The following is an 18,840-nucleotide window of genomic DNA, read 5'->3' on the forward strand; positions in this document are numbered from 1 at the left end:
GCGGGCTGATACTTAACTGGGGGCGGGACTTCCAGGTTTCTGCTGCGCACGCATCCAAATGTGCCTGGGTCAAATCTGGAAGTGGGCGTGTTGGAGCCAGGATGCGGTCCCACTCCAAAAATCCACTATTTTTACTGCTCATCTGCCCCCAATCCACCTGTTCTTCAGGGTTAAAATTTCCCCCGGCAGTGCAAAGAGAAATGACACCACCACCACATTTTGCAGTGACTACAGCGAGCACAATCAAATGCAGTTAGATGGATTTTACAGATCTTGCCATTTATCCCAGCTCTGAAACACAACACATACAGGAGGATTTTGACACATTCACTGCCTACTTTAAAAACATATGGCTTCCAAGTCATGTGAAAAGACCCAAATGTAAAAGGTTGGTGTTAGAATAGAAGGAAAGTTAGGGATGTGAAAAGGTTGGTCAACTTTCTAGCATTTAATAACTTCAAGGCATTTAATTGTATTTTAAGTAATCCCAATGTTTTCTGACTGTTATTCTGCTTAGTAAATTGTTCCAAACACCTATTACTGTAAAGAAGTTTATCCTGATATCTCTCAAATTTATTGTTCACTAATTTCCAGTTGTTTTCTGTTCAGAGTTTCTTGGTGTACTTTGAAATAATAATCTAGATTTGCATTGGCTATATACACCATTTTAATACTCATGCACTTCAATGAAACCCCTCCGCCAGCACTCTTGTTCTAGAATGTGAAGTTTATGCTTCTCCAAGCTTTCCTCATAGCTAATTACTTTACCTGTGGAACCAGTCTTGCTGCTTATTTTCTGTACTCTTAATTTTTTTTTTAGTATTTTGATGACCAATGCATTACAAAGTTCTTACTTGGCTCAGTTAACTAAAATATTGAAATCCTCTGAATCTGGCTATAATGCTTCTCATTATTTTCAATGCTTCTCATTATTTTCATTGCTTCCCATTTTGATGAGATCTGAAAACTTGAGAGAATTGATTACAATATCCTTGCCCAGGTCATTCATGTTATATATGTAAATAAATCTTTAGTAAAACTTAGACAAGGTTATGATCTTCAAACTTGAGGTTAATAATTTAGTTTTCCAGGTATCAACAGAACGAAGTCACTAGTCTGATGAAAGGTTATCGACCTGAAATGTTAACTCTGTTTCTCTCCCCACGGATGTTGCCCGACCTGCTGAGTGTTTCCAGCATTTTGTGTTTCTATTTCAGATTTCCTGCATCCGCAGAGTTTTGTTTTTGATTGTGAGCCAGCAGATTACAGGGAAGTATGGTTCAAATATATTTTAAGGGCTTTGTTAGGCTGAATTTATGGTATATAGTTCCTTGATGTTTCAAATTACATTTACTAATGAAAAATTAAAATTTGTTTATGCCACCATAGAAACTTTGGAACTGAACTCCTGATTGAAACCACATAATGGGATATATTTAAACTAGATACCATGGTATAGTCAGTGTGACAGAAACAGGATTTATCATGCGCCAAACAGGGAAAATTTCTGTCTTGTATTGTTTCATATGACTTTGGATAGATAGAACAATTAAAAGGTAAAGACTGGCTTTAGATTAGCTACAGTTTTAGAAGAGGTTTTGTTTCTGGAGATCACCCAAACACACAAAACTCTCCTGGTTCAGCACATTTTGATAATAGCTAGATATCTGTCCTTGATGATTTTCTTCATTGAAGTTGTTCCCTGTATTGAGAAATTAATGGTATCAGTCACTACTGAAATGTTAATGTACGTGAATTTGCAGAATGGGGGAAATAGACAAATTTATTATCTCTAACGTGACCCATCATAACCTTGAGGTGTCATCTCAAAAGGAAGATAGTTAATGTCTAATGTTAAAGACCCATGACATTAAAGCCTTCTTTTGGCATAATGGCACAGTCAATACTAGCCATCCAGAGTTTAAGTTCAAAGTCCATCTTTCAATTTCTGCATTAATACTGACTCTGTGCAGCGGCAGGAATAATTCCTCATCCATATACAAATCTCAAGGAGGTCTATGAAAGATTGTCTTCCAAATTATCAGATTGTGTAAGCACTACATTTTAAGAAAATATTTTAACCCCTTGCGCACTGATTTCAGTCTTTATTGCCGTCTGAATATTTGCAAGCTCAATGACTGTTTTTCTGCTTTAGTTGATGCTGATCTGGCCCTGAATGGCAAGCACCTGGATGAGACAGTGAAAATAGGTAGATTGGGAGAGGATTTGGCAGCAGCAGCAGCACACTCACATTGAAATCAAAGAACTCAAATATACTGGCCTTTGGAGAGTCACCACCATTGCTGCAGTGAATAGTGGGCAGCTCCCTGAAGCACAGGAAATATGTATTAAAATACATACATGCTGTTGCTGATATCAGAAGAGTCCTGTTCTCAACATCGCTGTGGGTCCATGCTCCCGCTTGAGTCCTGCCTGTGTCCACAGCAAAGCAGACTGCCGGCCAGCAACTGCAGAGTACATGGTAAACAACAGGGCCGGGGGGCGGGGGCAATTTTGGTTGCGATAAATATTTACCCTTTAGAGATCAGGACCACACCAAAACTTCAGTATTTGATACTGTATATCAAAGTTCAAAGTATCAAGATTTGACGAAAATCAATACTGTGGCTTAAAACAAGTTAAAATACTGATGGGTTCATAGGATAACCTGTGATCAAGACATTTTCTTTGGTTAATTGTTTACAGCTCTAAACATACCTTCCACTATCTGATCATTCTAAGAATAAAAGTTTCTGGAATTGAAGAACTTTATAACCACCATTAAGTAGATTTTGTAAAAAATTGACAAAAACTGACTGGGAGCATCCATTAAAATTAATTACCTTTCCTTTTTCTGTAAGAAGCTGACGAAACTGCAGCCATCCCTCCTTTGAAGCATCGCTAAAGCTATCTGATGAGGAGTCCCTTCTTGGGCTCACGTCGTCTGAAAACTTCAGGCTGTCTGCGGCCTAAAGAAAATGTCAGAGTTACAGTGCACCACATTCCACTGCAAGTCATATGAGAACCAAAAATGGATCATTTGTAATGGATTGATAAAAGAGAACAGCAGAGTCCAATAATCACTTTACCAGAAACATTACACCAGTTATGTCTTGAGCTTAAGGGATAATACAATAATGGCACATGATGATTTCAGATTGATTTTTTAACTCAAGTTAAACTTCCTCTCATAATATGAACCTTCAACTTCAGAAAAATTATATCTGGCATCAGCCATTCCAAAATATGCAAGGAACATACCAACAGACTGCAGTAATGCTTCTACTAAATTAATACTGTGCAGATTGTTTGGCGTTGGTGTTGCGCTTGTCTGCTTACACTGTTCCACTGTATTCGGCCTACATAGACACTACTGTGATACTGAACCTTGTTTTTACTTTCTGAAGGTCCTTTGTTACTGTGAGCACATCAGATACCAGGCTAATTCATTTACATACATGCTTATAAAAGTTCATTCCAGGAACTGCATTGATCAGTAAGAAAAAAAGCTGTGAGAATCTAATCAAAAGTTAACAAATGTTCTTTTCAAAAAGCCCAGCTTTCTTTAACAAGGTTTTTACTTACTATTTGAATACAAAGTAGATCAGTGACCTGAATATAGACTGAAATGTCCCTATGTAGTTAATAAAATAACTACATATTGCTAAAAAAAAAATCATAGTTGACATTTGTGTAAAACATTATTTTTTGTTGCAAACACAAGTGAATGGTAAAGAAATGGATTAGGGTGGTCACTAATATACACATCACCTTTCACCTTTGAAGGTACATGACACACTTTCACATTAATGGGTAAATGATTCCAGTCGTACTATATCTGAGTCTTGGGAGCAAGTCACTATCTTATTTTTGGATATAGTGAGTATGGGGCCTGAGAATCTTTTTTTTTAAAAAAGGGGGGTGAGGGGGAGATGGTATGTACTTCACATCAAAAAAAGTTACAAACCTTCTTTAGTCCTTTCAGGCTAGGCACTTGCTTCATTGATTTTCTGCTGAAAATAACATTTCTTATTAATGCAATAAAGAGCCAATTAATTCTAGAATTAAAATGCAAGAAAAAAAGGCCTGTAGTCTACAAATCAGCAACTTACAACTTTTCTTCTCTATAATTATCTAATCCTTCGTCATATGACTTTGATCTCTCCGTTTTTCCAGTAGGCTGTGAATCAGGAGTAGACGTTCTTATGGCATCTGATGGAAATGCTTACAATTAATAATGCAACATAGTCATGGTCTGTAATTTGTAGCAACAGCACAAGATAAAAGCTAGAATTTTTTCAGTTCAAATTTGTACTTAAGCACCTACCTTGGTCATGTGACAACTGACGACGAATAAAAGGCGATGGTTTAGTAGGACTGCAAGGTACTGCTGTTATTGTTAGCATTTCAGAGACACCAGCTGAAATTACCGCTGATGCAGGAATGTGGGCAGACTCTTGATCAACACTAGGACTTGTGGGCTCATCTAGGAATGACGTTAAGAATATCCATCATTAAGTTTCTACTGTTAAATGTGGACAAAGTTTTTTAAATTTTATTTCAAATTTACCACAGATATATAAAATCTTACAACATATTCAGTCATCAATACACAAGTGCCAATAATAAATATTAAATGAAAAGTTTGAACAACAGTTAGAAAATTTGCAGAACATCCGATTTTCTTGTAAACATACTTTCTGCACTAGCCTTTATATTTCATGGTGGGTTTGTTACACAAAATAGTTAAATCACTATTTGTAAAGTGCAAGATAACTACTTCAGTATTGCATACATTGGCCCAAATTTTCCTGAAAACCTACGCCATAGTAATGGTGTAGTTACTTTATACGTTATTATTCTAGCACAGAAAGAAGCTCCAGAAAATTATGTCTCGAGTGCATTATTTTAGTTTTTATGCCAAAATTTCCAGGGCTCTGCTGCATAGTTAAACGTTAATTATAACAGCTACATCCACCATGCAAAACAGGGCAATGGCGATTTTCCTTAAATTGTACTAGTTTTCTGGCTACTTGTAGGTCACTGATTAAAGAAAGGCGGACACACACCTGGCTGTATCAGAACTACTGTAATAATCTGGAACTTTTGGCCCTCTCATGAAAGAAATGAAATGAGCTGTTCCAGAGCTGAATTCCTTCGGTCAAACCCCTGTGTCTCATGGTTTTATCAGGCCATACAATAGGTCCCAGCCCTTTTAGCAGAAGACTGCTGTCCAGATTACCTTGGTATCTTTGTACACCATCATAAGGTCAGAAAAGGGGATGTTTGCTGATGATTGCACAGTGTTCAATTGCATTCGCAATCCCTCAGATAATGAAGCAGTCCGTGCCCGCATGCAGCAAGACCTGGACAACATCCAGGCTTGGGCTGATAAGTGGCAAATAACATTCGCCCCAGACAAGTGCCAGGCAATGACCATCTCCAACAAGAGAGAATCTAACCACCTCCCCTTGACATTCAACGGCATTACCATCGCCGAATCCCCCACCATCAACATCCTGGGGGTCACCATTGACCAGAAACTTAACTGGACCAGCCATATAAATACTGTGGCTACAAGAGCAGGTCAGAGGCTGGGTATTCTGTGGCGAGTGACTCACCTCCTGACTCCCCAAAGCCTTTCCACCATCTACAAGGCACAAGTCAGGAGTGTGATGGCACATTCTCCACTTGCCTGGATGAGTGCAGCTCCAACAACACTCAAGAAGCTTGACACCATCCAGGACAAAGCAGCCCACTTGATTGGCACCCCATCCACCACCCTAAACATTCATTCCCTTCACCACCGGCGCACTATTGCTGCAGTGTGTACCATCCACAGGATGCACTGCAGCAACTCGCCAAGGCTTCTTCGACAGCACCTCCCAAACCCGTGACCTCTACCAACTAGAAGGACAAGGGCAGCAGGCACATGGGAACACCACCATCTGCACATTCCCCTCCAAGTCACACACCATCCTGACTTGGAAATATATCGTCGGCCCTTCATCGTCGGTGGGTCAAAATCCTGGAACTCCCTTCCTAACAGCACTGTGGGAGAACCTTCACCACACGGACTGCAGCGGTTCAAGAGGGCAGCTCACCACCACCTTCTCAAGGGCAATTATGGATGGGGAATAAATGCTGGCCTTGCCAGCGACGCCCACATCCCATGAACGAATAAAAAAAACACCCTTCTTGGCTATTGTTTACGAGTATCCCTCTAGATCCCCAACATGACTCTCACACACAAACCTTGCTGGTAACGAGTAGCCAATAATTTATGGCCACAATGTCCCACTATAAGTCTCCTGGTGCTATGTTAATTTACTGCCATGCAGAAAATAGCACTCTATAGATTATGACAACTCTGGGCAGTATCAGCTTCAGAACAAATTACTGGCCATTGGGATGAGCTGCTTCCTATTTGCCGCCACGGCATATTCCAATTAGAAATGCAGGAAAACGTGGAGGAAATTATCGATGACAAGATTAGAGTGCTAGACAGCTAAATTTATGGGATGCGTCGCTGATTTCGGCATTGCAGGAAAATCCGGACCACTATACCAGACATAATAGTAAAATGTGTCCTGCAAGGCTCACAAAAATACATGATGACAAAAGTGTTCAGGTTGCACAGACTTAAAACCATGACAGTGTGCAGCAAAATATCACACCCATTAGTGCACAAATCACACTGAAGTTTACACATCATAATATTTTGCAGGAATGAAGGATTTAGCCATGGGATTTTAAAATAACTGAATTACAAAACTGCAAATAATTGACAACTGTACAATTTCTATCCCTCACAAAAAAATGAAGGCAGATTGCAACTGCTCAAATGCTCTAGTCCAGTGATGTGGATCATATTTTGCATACTATTCTTACTTTACAGTGAAATACTTCAATCACTTGCTAAATGTGGCATTAAATACTGTTAAAATGGACACCAATGTTTTCAAGTGAAATACAGAAATAGTACTTGCTTCACAAGAAAATTACTACAAAACCACAAAAATTATACAATGATTTTACATCCCATTATATCAAGAGTGAAGCATATGTTCTTGGGATAATACCACAAAAAGTCCAAAATCGAAGCAATTTTTCTTAAAAATCGTGCATCAATTGCTGCACTGGATCACGCCCCGATTCAGGAGTGACTTCATTTCTAGGCCCCAGACTTGATTGAGTGTAATTTCCTCCAGTTAGACATTTAGAAAACCAAAGCCATCATTTTCAGCCCCTGCCACTAACACTATACCCTCTCCACCAATTCCATTCAATCCCCGGTGACTGTCTCAGGCTAAACCACACCGTTCGTAACCTTAACATCCTATTCGATCCCAAGCTGAGCTTCTAATCCTCCATCACAAAGGCAGCTTACTTTCACCTCTAACCGTGCCCACCTCTGTCCCTGTTTCAAACCATCTGCTGCTGAAACCCTCATATATGTCTTTGTCATCTCCAGATTGAAATATTTCAGAGCTCTTCTGGCCTCCATAAACTTCAGCTCATCCAAAACTCTGCTGCCCGTTTCCTACTTTGCACCAAGTCCCTCTCAGCCATCACTCCTGTTCTCGCTGACCTATATTGGCTTCTTGTCCCACAATGCCTTCAATTTAAAATTCTCATCCTTGTGTTTAAATTCCTTCATGGCCTCCACCTTCCTTATCTCCATAGTCCCTTGCACCCCTACAAAACCGCATTCCTCTGGCATGTGGTGTATCCCCTTCCCTTAGCCCCACTACTGGTGGCTCTGGAATTCCCCAAACCCTCTCTCTCCTCCTTTAAAAGCCCCCTTAAAGCCCATCTCTGTGACCAAACTTTTTGTCACTCCATCTAGTATCTCCTTCTTTGGCTCAGTGTCTATTTTGTCTGATTACATTTCCTTGAAGCAAGTTGGAATGTTTTTCTATGCTAAAGGCACTATATAAATGCAAATTGCTGTTGCAGTCTCTCTGTCTTTGTTTTCTTCTGATCCTCTCTCCTCAACTCTTTTTGCATTGAATGGCAAGGAAACCACCCAACGGCTGCAGGCTGTGTTTGCATTGGGGGATTTGCGGAAAACGTAGCCACAAGCAGCTCCTTCATCATCCTCGTCAGAGCAGTTCTGACGAAACGACTTTCACCTGAAATGTTAACTCTGTTCCTTTCTCCACAGATGCTATGTTGGTTGCTGAGCTTTTCCAGCATTTTCTGTTTTTATATCAAAATGTAATTACGTTTTAAAAGAAATCAAGAACCGAAGAAAGACACTCTCGTCTGTTTGCCTCTTCCAGTCTGATATGTGGTTAAATAATTAGTTGGCTTTCAAATTGAACTGTTAGCCTGAAGAAAGCCTCTCTCTCGAAGCCCACTCTCTCAATTTAATACACTTTCTTAAGTTAATAAACCAAAGATAAACTACAACGGGTGTAATCTCACACACACCTGTGGGTGTTGTGTGCTGGGGTGTTATGTAACAGAGGGTGCGACACCTATAATTGTCACCTTATCACAGTGCCACCTATAAGAGTGATAGGCATTGCAGGCATATGTGGACTTTAGGAAGAATATCAAGGCCTTAGAGAGGGTTTACTAGAATGATACCACAGATAAGGGACTTCAGTTATGTGGAGAGACTAGAAAAGCAGGGATTATTCTCCTTAGAGCAGAGAAGGCTAAGGAGTGATTTAATAGATGTGTTCAAAATTATGAAGGGTTTTGATAGAGTAAATAAGAAGAAACTGTTACCATTGGCAGGAGGGTCAGTAAATAGAGAACACAGACTTAAATGTTTTTACGCAACTAGTTGTTATGATCCGGAATACACTGCCTGAAAGGGTGGTGGAAGCAGATTTAATAGTAACTTTCAAAAGGGTATTGCATATATACTTGAAAAGGAAAGATTTGCAGGGCTATGGGGAAAGTGCAGGGGAATGGGACTAATTGGATAGCTCTTTCAAAGAGTCAGCACAGGCACAATGGGCCAAATGGCCTCCTCTTGTGCTGTACCTACAGTGATACTATGTGCAGTCAAGGAGGTGACGCATATGGCAACAGTCAGCATTTGACCGCTGCTCTGTGATGGGGGGAGGGCAGGGAAATGTAAATGATCTTGGAACCACCGGATTTCACGATTCAGATGTGCGTGCCCTCACTGTTCTAGAGCACCACTGTTTTCTATCCACAAGAAGATTCCAGTGAGTCCAAAAACTACCAAGGAAAATCACCGATATCAGCTGCTTTCAATATGATTGTTCTGCTTCTTGCATCATGCATAACAGATACTTTCGAGGTTCTCAGAATAAACTAGATATAGCACCTGTAATTACAGAAAAGTCCCAAGGTGCTTCACAGAGATGCAATCAAAAAAATGAGTTGAAGAAGGAGAAATTGGGGTGGGGGGGGGGGGGGGGGAACCAAAAGCTTGGTCGAAGAGATTGGTTTTGAGGAGGTTCTTAAAAGGAGAGGGAAGTTTAAGGAGGGAATTGCAGAACGTGGGGCCTAGGCTGCTGAAGGCACAGCCACCAATGGTGGGGTGAAAGGTAAATGCAGATGGCCATAGTCAGACAATGGAGAATCTGGAGATGATGTGGTGGTAGGGCTGGAGGAGAGTATAACATAGGTGGGGGTGAAGCCTTGAAGGGATCTAAGCGCAAGAATTAATTTTTTAAATTTGAGGTACTGAGGGATCAGGAGCCAATGTAGATCAGGAAAGACCGGGGTGGGGGGGGGGGGGGGGCAAAGGAAGATGAGTGAGCGGGACTTGGTGCATGATAGGATACAGGCAGCAGAGTTTTGGATGAGCTGAAGTATATGGATGGGGAGGATTGAAAAGCCAGCCAGAAGAACACTGGAATAGCCAACTCAGGAGGTAAAAGGGCAGGTAGTGACAGAGGTAGGCAATGCGACGAAGATGGAAGTAGACAGTCTTTGTGATGAGAGGATATGGGGTCAGCAGCTCAGCTCAGGGTCAAATAGAACAAGAGATTGAAAACAGTCTGGTTCAGCATGAGACAGTGGCTGGAGAGGGGGAAGAACAAGTGGCAAGGGCAGAGTTTGTGGCAAGAGCTGAAGACTATGGCTTCAGTCTTCCCAATGGTTAGCAGGAAGATACTGCAGCTCATCCAAGAATACAAGTTGGGGAAGCAGTCTGTCAGCACAGAGGCAGTGGAGGGGTTGAAAGACATGGTGCAGAGGTAGAGTTTGGTTTAATCAGCATACATGTGAAAGCTAATCCCATGTTGGTGGATGATGTTGTAGCATGTAAATGAGTAAGAGAAGGGAGTGAAGGATATATCCTTGGGAGACTTCAGAGCCAACAATGTAGAGGTGGGAAGAGAAGCCATTGCTGGAGAAGCTCTGGCTACACTCATAGGTTAAGAGTGGAAACAAACCAGTGCAGTCCCACCGAGCTGGACAACAACGGTGTGTTTAATAGTGTCAAAGGCTGCAGAGAGGTCGAGGAGAGGTAATGCAACATGGTCACAGTTAGAGAAATAAAAACAGAAAAATGCAGGAAACACTGAGCATTTTCTGTTTTTATTTCAGATTTCCAGTATCCGTAGTACTTTGATTTTGTTTTACAGTTAGAGAATGTTGTTTGTGACAATCAGAAAGGAACAGGCTGGATTTGGTTGCATGATGAGCAGGAGGTATGGTTTTATGAGACTGCAAAGTATGAGAAGTCTAAAGGCAAACCCACTTTCATTGATTTTCTTAAGTCTTTCATTCTAGTACCTCTTGCAGCCCTCAAAATGAAGATGGAATCTATGAGAGTACATGGCCAAATCTTGGATTTTATCCAGGATATGTACTCCAGCTTTAAGATCGTAGATGGGAGATTCACTGAACCCACCTTTCGCAAAACAGGAATGAGGCAAGATTGCCTACCATCACTCATTCTCATCAAATGGGGGTCTTCAATGATGTGTTGGATGCCCTGTCTATTTCTGAAATGTGCGGAGTCACATAGGGATCTAGTGTGCTCCAATCACTATTTTTGGCTCCAAAATGAAGGAAAATGCACTGAACTGCGTCACAAATTGACATCTCCGTGTGGTGGGTGAATGAAGAGAGTAATTACTGTGTGGCAGACTGAGATATCCGTGTGCGCACTCTATATTAGGTAAAAAGAAACTAATTATGTTGATTTTTCAGTAGATTGGATTTGCTGCTCGTCAGACACCCAGCGTGCGGGGAAAAAAAAAAACTTAAATTGGTAATTCACCATGTAGAAAAGCATGGGCCATATCCCATCACTTCATAGTTGAGTGCACTGAGACTCCAAAGTGTTTCCCCCACTATATCACCACCTTTGTTCAAGTCCACAAGTAGAGTTAAGACTTTCCATAATAGTTAAATTTTAAAGTGGGATTTTAAGAGTTAATATCTGTAGGTTATGGCTTCAAATGCAAGAGGCAAACATATCAGCGGCATGAAGGAGTTGGATCCTCCAATGCTGCAGGAAAGTCTGTTTCACAATCAGAGTAAACTGAAGCTATTAATCCTGCATCCTGAGCTGTTGCCAGTCAGTACAAGGTCTTAAAATAGGTTGAATCCCATTACCTCAAAGTATCTGCATAAGATATTCTCTTCAAAATTAAGTGGAAGTTATCCAGAAGAGTTACAAGAACTTTAATGTACTTCCACACTTGCAGCATACCCAATAATTCTGTGCCAGACTTGGTATTTTGAGATGAATAAGTGTGTAGTAGTTAATCTAATATTTTACAAGCTTGGTGCACATAGAAACAGTTAAAAAGGTTGTCAGTTGTTGAGGCATTGCATCGAATGATAACCTGTTTTTTGGGTGGATAGGCAGACAGGCGGGGAGGGAAGAGTAGGAAGAGAGTGAAAATAAAGAACTAGATTGCACAACTTTGTGTTATGCAAAAGGCAGGAAGTAATTCAGCATGTAGAGTACATTTGTATGCCTGCTATTCCTCAAATCAAACTGTAGTCCATGGGCCCGAGGGGTCCACAATCTCATCAGATTTCTGTCCACCTGTGAGCACAGTGCCTTAGAATTATGCAAGCCATATTTTTGCTCTATATGTTAAACTACTCTCACACAATTTCTGTTGCAGTGTAAAAAAAGTGTTTGTGATGATTGCACGGTTCTCCTTTGGTGATAGCTGATTCTATCTTCTGGAAGTTATAACAAAGATACCCCAAAAGAAAATTTTGAAGCCCGTTGGCATACTGAGCCATTGTATGACTTAATTATGGATTACTGTGTAATAGTAATTCACATAGTAACCTTTACTTGTTTTTTTTAACATTTGGAAAATATGTATTATGGTAGATTTTTTATGCTGGGTTGTTTCTTGGATAATAATATTCGCATCACTCATAACATAGCACCTGCCTTCACCATTTCCTTTAAACCCCAGTTTCTCTATGTTATAAGAACATAAGAAATAGGAGCAGGAGTAGGCGATACGGCCCCTCGAGCCTGCTCCGCTGGTCTGATGTTCGACCTCAACTCCACTTTCCTGCCTGATGCCTATATCCCTTGATTCCCTAGAGTCCAAAAATCTATCCATCTCAGCCTTGAATATAGTCAATGAATCAGCATCCAGAGCCCTCTAGGGTAGAGAATTCCAATGGTTCACAACCCTCTGCGTGAAGAAATTCCTCCTCATCTCAGTCTTGAATGGCCAACCCCTTATCCTGAGACTATGCCCCCTAGTTCTAGACACTCTAGCCAGGAAAAACAATCTCGCAGCATCTACTCTGTCAAACCCCCTCAGAATCTTATATATTTCAATGAGGTCACCTCTCATTCTTCTAAACTCCAGCCAGTATAGGCCCATTCTACTCAACCTCTCCTCACAGGACAACCCTCTCATCCCAGGAATTAATCTAGTGAACCTTCGTTGTACCACCTCCATGGCAAGTATATCCTTCCTTAGATAAGGAGATCAAAACTGTACGCAGTACTCCAGGCGAGGTTTCACTAAAGCCCTGTACAACTGTAGAGGGGGAGGGCGAACAGCCAGCTGTCGTGGTGCACATAGGCACCAACGATATAGGTAAAAAAGGGGATGAGGTCCTAAAAGCAGAATATAGGGAGTTAGGAGGTAAATTAAAAAATAGGACCTCAAAGGTAGTAATCTCAGGATTGCTGCCAGTGCCACGTGCTAGTCAGAGTAGAAATAGGAGGATATTTCAAATGAATACGTGGCTAGAGGAATGGTGCAAGGGGGAGGGATTCAAATTCCTGGGACACTGGAAACGGTTCTGGGGGAGGTGGGACCAGTACAAACCGGACGGTCTGCACCTGGGCAGGGCCGGGACCGCTGTCCTAGGAGGAGTGTTTGCTAGTGCTGTTGGGGAGGGTTTAAACTAAAGTGGCAGGGGGTTGGGAACCTGAGCAGGGAGAGAGAGGAAAGCGTAACAGGAAGGGACAGAAGGCATGGAGTAATAGGTAAAGTGTTAAAAAAGGAAAAAGCAGGAACTAAGCGTCACAAAACAGATTTGAAAGTTCTTTATCTGAATGCACGTAGCATTCGTAATAAAATGGACGAGTTAACGGCACAAATAACTACGTATGGGTATGATCTTGTGGCCATTACAGAAACATGGCTGCAGGGTGACAACGACTGGGAATTAAATATGCCAGGGTATTTAACAATCAGGAAGGACAGGCAGGAAGGAAGGGGAGGTGGGGTGGCTATGTTAATAAAGGAAGGAATCACTGTAATACAGAGAAATGATATTGGGACAAAGCATCAAGATAATGAAACAGTTTGGGTGGAGATAAGGAATAATAAGGGAAAAAAAACATTAGTGGGCGTAGTATATAGGCCTCCTAATAGTTGCAACTCTGCTGGAAGAAGTATTAATCAGGAGATAGTCGGGGCATGTAATAAGGGAACAGCCATAATTATGGGGGATTTTAATTATCATATTAACTGGACAAATCAAATTGGGCAGAGCAGCCTTGAGGACGAGTTCATTGAGTGCATCAGGGATGGATTTCTTGAGCAGTATGTAACTGATCCTACAAGGGGGCAGGCAACCTTGGACCTGGTCCTGTGTAATGAGTCAGGATTAATTAATAATGTCCTAGTTAAGGATCCCCTTGGAACGAGCGACCACAACATGGTTGAATTCCATATCCAATTAGAGGGTGAGAAGGTTGATTCTCAAACAAGCGTACTGAGCTTGAATAAAGGAGACTATGATGGTATGAGAGCGGAATTGATTAAAGTGGACTGGGAAAATAGATTAAAGGGTAAGACGGTACATGAGCAGTGGTGTTCATTTCGGGAGTTATTTTACAACTTTCAAAATAAATATATTCCACTGAGGAAAAAAGGGTGTAAAAGAAATGACAGCCACCCGTGGCTAAGTAAAGAAATCAAGGATAGTATCCGACTAAAAACAAGGACATATAAGGTAGCCAAACTTAGTGGGAGGATAGAAGATTGGGAATTCTTCAAAAGACAGCAAAAAGTAACTAAAGGATTGATTAAGAAAGGGAAGTTAGATTATGAAAAGAAATTAGCAAAAAATATAGAAACAGATAGCAAGAGTTTCTATAGTTATATAAAAAGAAAAAGGGTGGCTAAGGCAAACATAGGTCCCTTAGAGGATGAGACCGGGAAATTAATGGTGGGAAACATGGAGATGGCAAAAATGCTGAACAAATATTTTGTTTCAGTCTTTACAGTAGAGGACACTAAGAATATCCCAACACTGGACAAACAGGGGACTCTCGGGGGGGAGGAGCTAAATACGATTAAAATCACTCAAGAGATGGTACTCAGTAAAATAATGGGACTCAAGGCGGATAAATCCCCTGGACCTGATGGCTTCCATCCTAGGGTCTTGAGGGAAGTGGCAGTAGGGATTGTGGATGCTTTGGTGATAGTTTTCCAAAATTCCCTGGACTCAGGAGAGGTCCCGGCAGATTGGAAAACTGCTAATGTAACACCGTTATTTAAAAAGGGTAGTAGGCAGAAGGCTGGAAATTATAGGCCAGTTAGCTTAACATCTGTGGTGGGTAAAATTTTGGAGTCTATTATTAAGGAGACAGTAACGGAACATTTAGATAAGCATAATTTAATAGGACAAAGTCAGCATGGCTTTATGAAGGGGAAGTCATGTCTGACAAATTTGCTTGAGTTCTTCGAGGATATAACGTATAGGGTGGATAAAGGGGAACCAGTGGACGTAGTGTATTTAGACTTCCAGAAGGCATTCGACAAGGTGCCACATAAAAGATTATTACTTAAGATAAAAAATCACGGGATTGGGGGTAATATTCTGGCATGGGTGGAGGATTGGTTATCAAACAGGAAGCAGAGAGTTGGGATAAATGGTTCATTTTCGGACTGGCAACCAGTAACCAGTGGTGTTCCACAGGGGTCGGTGCTGGGTCCCCAACTCTTTACAATCTATATTAACGATTTGGAGGAGGGGACCGAGTGCAACATATCAAAATTTGCAGATGATACAAAGATGGGAGGGAAAGTAGAGAGTGAGGAGGACATAAAAAACCTGCAAGGGGATATAGACAGGCTGGGTGAGTGGGCGGAGATTTGGCAGATGCAATATAATATTGGAAAATGTGAGGTTATGCACTTTGGCAGGAAAAATCAGAGAGCAAGTTATTTTCTTAATGGCGAGAGACTGGAAAGTACTGCAGTACAAAGGGATCTGGGGGTCCTAGTGCAAGAAAATCAAAAAGTTGGTATGCAGGTGCAGCAGGTGATCAAGAAAGCCAACGGAATGTTGGCTTTTATTGCTAGGGGGATAGAATATAAAAACAAGGAGGTATTGCTGCAGTTATATAAGGTATTGGTGAGACCGCACCTGGAATACTGCATACAGTTTTGGTCTCCATACTTAAGAAAAGACATACTTGCTCTCGAGGCAGTACAAAGAAGGTTCACTCGGTTAATCCCGGGGATGAGGGGGCGGACATATGAGGAGAGGTTGAGTAGATTGGGACTCTACTCATTGGAGTTCAGAAGAATGAGAGGCGATCTTATTGAAACATATAAGATTGTGAAGGGTCTTGATCGGGTGGATGCAGTAAGGATGTTCCCAAAGATGGGTGAAACTAGAACTAGGGGGCATAATCTTAGAATAAGGGGCTGCTCTTTCAAAACTGAGATGAGGAGAAACTTCTTCACTCAGAGGGTGGTAGGTCTGTGGAATTTGCTGCCCCAGGAAGCTGTGGAAGCTACATCATTAGATAAATTTAAAACCGAAATAGACAGTTTCCTAGAAGTAAAGGGAATTAGGGGTTATGGGGAGCGGGCAGGAAATTGGACATGAAGCTGAGTTCGGATCGGTCAATGCCCTGTGGGTGGCGGAGAGGGCCCAGGGGCTATGTGGCCGGGTCCTGCTCCGACTTCTTGTGTTCTTTAGATTTGTGGTTGGGATCAGATCAGCCATGATCTTATTGAATGGCGGAGCAGGCTCGAGGGGCCGATTGGCCTACTCCTGCTCCAATTTCTTATGTTCTTATGTTCTTATGTTCTTACTCTTGTCCTCCAATCCCCTTGCAATAAAGGCCAACATGCTATTTGCTTTCCTAACTGCCTGCTGAACCTGCATACTAACTTTTTGTGTTTCTTGTATGAGGACACCCAAGTCTCTCTGAACACCAACATTTAATAGTTTCTCACCATTTAAAAAATATTCTGTTTTTCTATTCTTCCTACCAAAGTGAATAACTTCACATTTCCTCACATTATACTCCATCTGTCACCTTCTTGCCCACTCACTTAATCTGTTTATATCCCTTTGCAGACTGTGTGTCTTCCTCACAGCTTACTTTCCCACCGATCCTTGTGGCACCCCACTAGTTACAGCCTGCCAACCTGAAAATGACCCTTATATACCTACTCTCTGTTTTCTGTCCTTTAACCAATCCTCCATCCATGCTATATTACCCCCAACCCCATGAGCCCTTAGCTTGTGTGACAATCTTTTATGTGGCACCTTATCGAATGCCTTTTGAAAATCCAAATATACTACATCCACTGGTTCCCCTTTACCTACCCTACTGGTTACATCCACAAAAAACTCTAATAGATTTATCAAACACAATTTCCCTTTCATAAAACCATGTTGACTCTGCCCAATCATATTATGATTTTCTAAGTGCCCTATTACCACTTCCTTAATAATGGATTCTAGCATTTTCCCAATGACTGATGTCAGGCTAACTGGCCTGTAGTTCCCCGTTTTCTCTTGCTCCCTTCTTGAACAGCAGGGTAACATTTGCTACCTTCCAGTCCACTGGGACGGTTCCAGAATCTAGGGAATTTTGGAAGATCGTAACCAATGCATCCGCTATCTCTGTAGCCACCTCTTTTAGAACCCTAGGATGTAGGCCATCAGGTCCAGGGGATTTGTCAGCTTTTAGTCCCATTAGTTTGTCCAGTACTTTTTCTCTACTGATATTAATTGTTTTAAGTTCCTCACTCTCAGTTACCCATTGGTGCCCCACTATTTTTGGTATGCTTTTTTGTGTCTTCTACTGTGAAGACAGATATAAAATATTTGTTTAATGCATCTGCCATTTCCTGATTCCCATGTTAGACTTCCAATTACAAAAAATACAAAAAAACCCACAAAATCTACCTTTTGATTGTTGTGCAACAATTTAATCATTGCCTCTGGAAAAAAAAATCTTGATCAGGAATGCTTTTTTATGCTCTTTCTTAAACTGACTCTGACAGATAAGGAATTTCAAATAAATTTCTAATAAGAACATCTATGTATTTTAATATCTATGGACAGGAGAGCAACATTTTAACTATTAGGTACAGTCAGCTGCTTCTTTAAACCACAGAGAATATACATTAGGACGTGAGGGGACATGATAGATGCAGTAAGCTGGAACATTGTGGCAAGGGTTTTCTGTTCCACCCTATACTCCTACATTTACCCATAGATTGGACAAGTGTAGGGAGCACAGATTTGCTGGTAGGAGTGGTCTGTGACACAGAATGCAAGAAAAGTATCTTGTGTAAAATACCCCAAAAGTGACAATCCTATAATGGAAACCAATTTACTAGACTCAAAACAAAGGCAGACGATAGCTGTCTGCAATTAAAACATGGCTGTTTCTTAAATTCAAACAAAATACCCAGAACAAAGAAAGTAAATGAAAAAATGTCTTCTCCTCCACCATGAGAGAAAACTAAAAGGTGAATTCAAAACATGGTTTGAAACTCATCCCTTGCAAGTTCGGATCTGTTAATTGCATAACTGGTTTATCATGACGGCAAAACAATTAATGACTCAAACTTAGGTGTTACAAGTTGGCAGGTCATCCACACAAAATTAACTTCACCTAGGTAGTAATCGGTTTTTGATACCATTCTTTCTCTGAACAACCATTGTAGGCGTAGAAAAATCAAGTATTCGACCAACTGCCACACCCTATCAATCCCTTGCAATAGCTTAATACATCCATTTATTTGCAAAACCTACAATGCTCAAAGGCCACTTAAAAACATTCCTAAATTTAATAGCAACTTAAATTATAATTTTAAAAATTATAATTTATGAGTCAACTTAGAGCATCACTGAGATAACTAGTGTCCACTTGCACAGGCCAATGAATTATGAGATATTGTGTGTTTCTTGTGATGACTTAAAAACACATCCAAAGTTCTGATGCTCTAATGATGTGAATAGATCAAATTTTAATGATCTGTCTCTCAAATGGCTGACAAATATGGCCATTGGAAATCATTTTTAATATGAAACTGATTTAAAATGATGAGTTCCAGCTTTGAAATGGATGCTAGAGGCAGTGGAAAACAACTTACATATTAAATAAAATCCAAACCAGATTTTCTTTAAATAGTTAAAATACAA

At 40.8% G+C, this 18,840-nt stretch overlaps 1 protein-coding gene across 2 annotated transcripts in view; it reads right to left on the bottom strand.

The window, feature by feature from the left end:
• The window catches only part of LOC137343785 (rho GTPase-activating protein 21-like), a 224,389-nt gene that overhangs the window by 45,923 nt on the left and 159,626 nt on the right, over nt 1–18,840 (bottom strand). Inside the window, exons 9-12 of one of the 2 annotated variants that reach the window (XM_068007133.1) lie at nt 4,328–4,486; nt 4,113–4,212; nt 3,968–4,010; nt 2,844–2,969 (exon numbers count right to left, since the gene is read on the bottom strand). In XM_068007133.1, coding sequence (XP_067863234.1) covers nt 2,844–2,969; nt 3,968–4,010; nt 4,113–4,212; nt 4,328–4,486 — 428 coding nt within the window. Of the gene's footprint in view, nt 1–2,843; nt 2,970–3,967; nt 4,014–4,112; nt 4,213–4,327; nt 4,487–18,840 lie in introns of both variants that reach the window. The other variant, XM_068007132.1, reaches the window with a different exon arrangement.

The sequence above is a fragment of the Heptranchias perlo genome, chromosome 2 (assembly GCF_035084215.1).
Source record: "Heptranchias perlo isolate sHepPer1 chromosome 2, sHepPer1.hap1, whole genome shotgun sequence".
NCBI lineage: Eukaryota > Metazoa > Chordata > Chondrichthyes > Hexanchiformes > Hexanchidae > Heptranchias > Heptranchias perlo.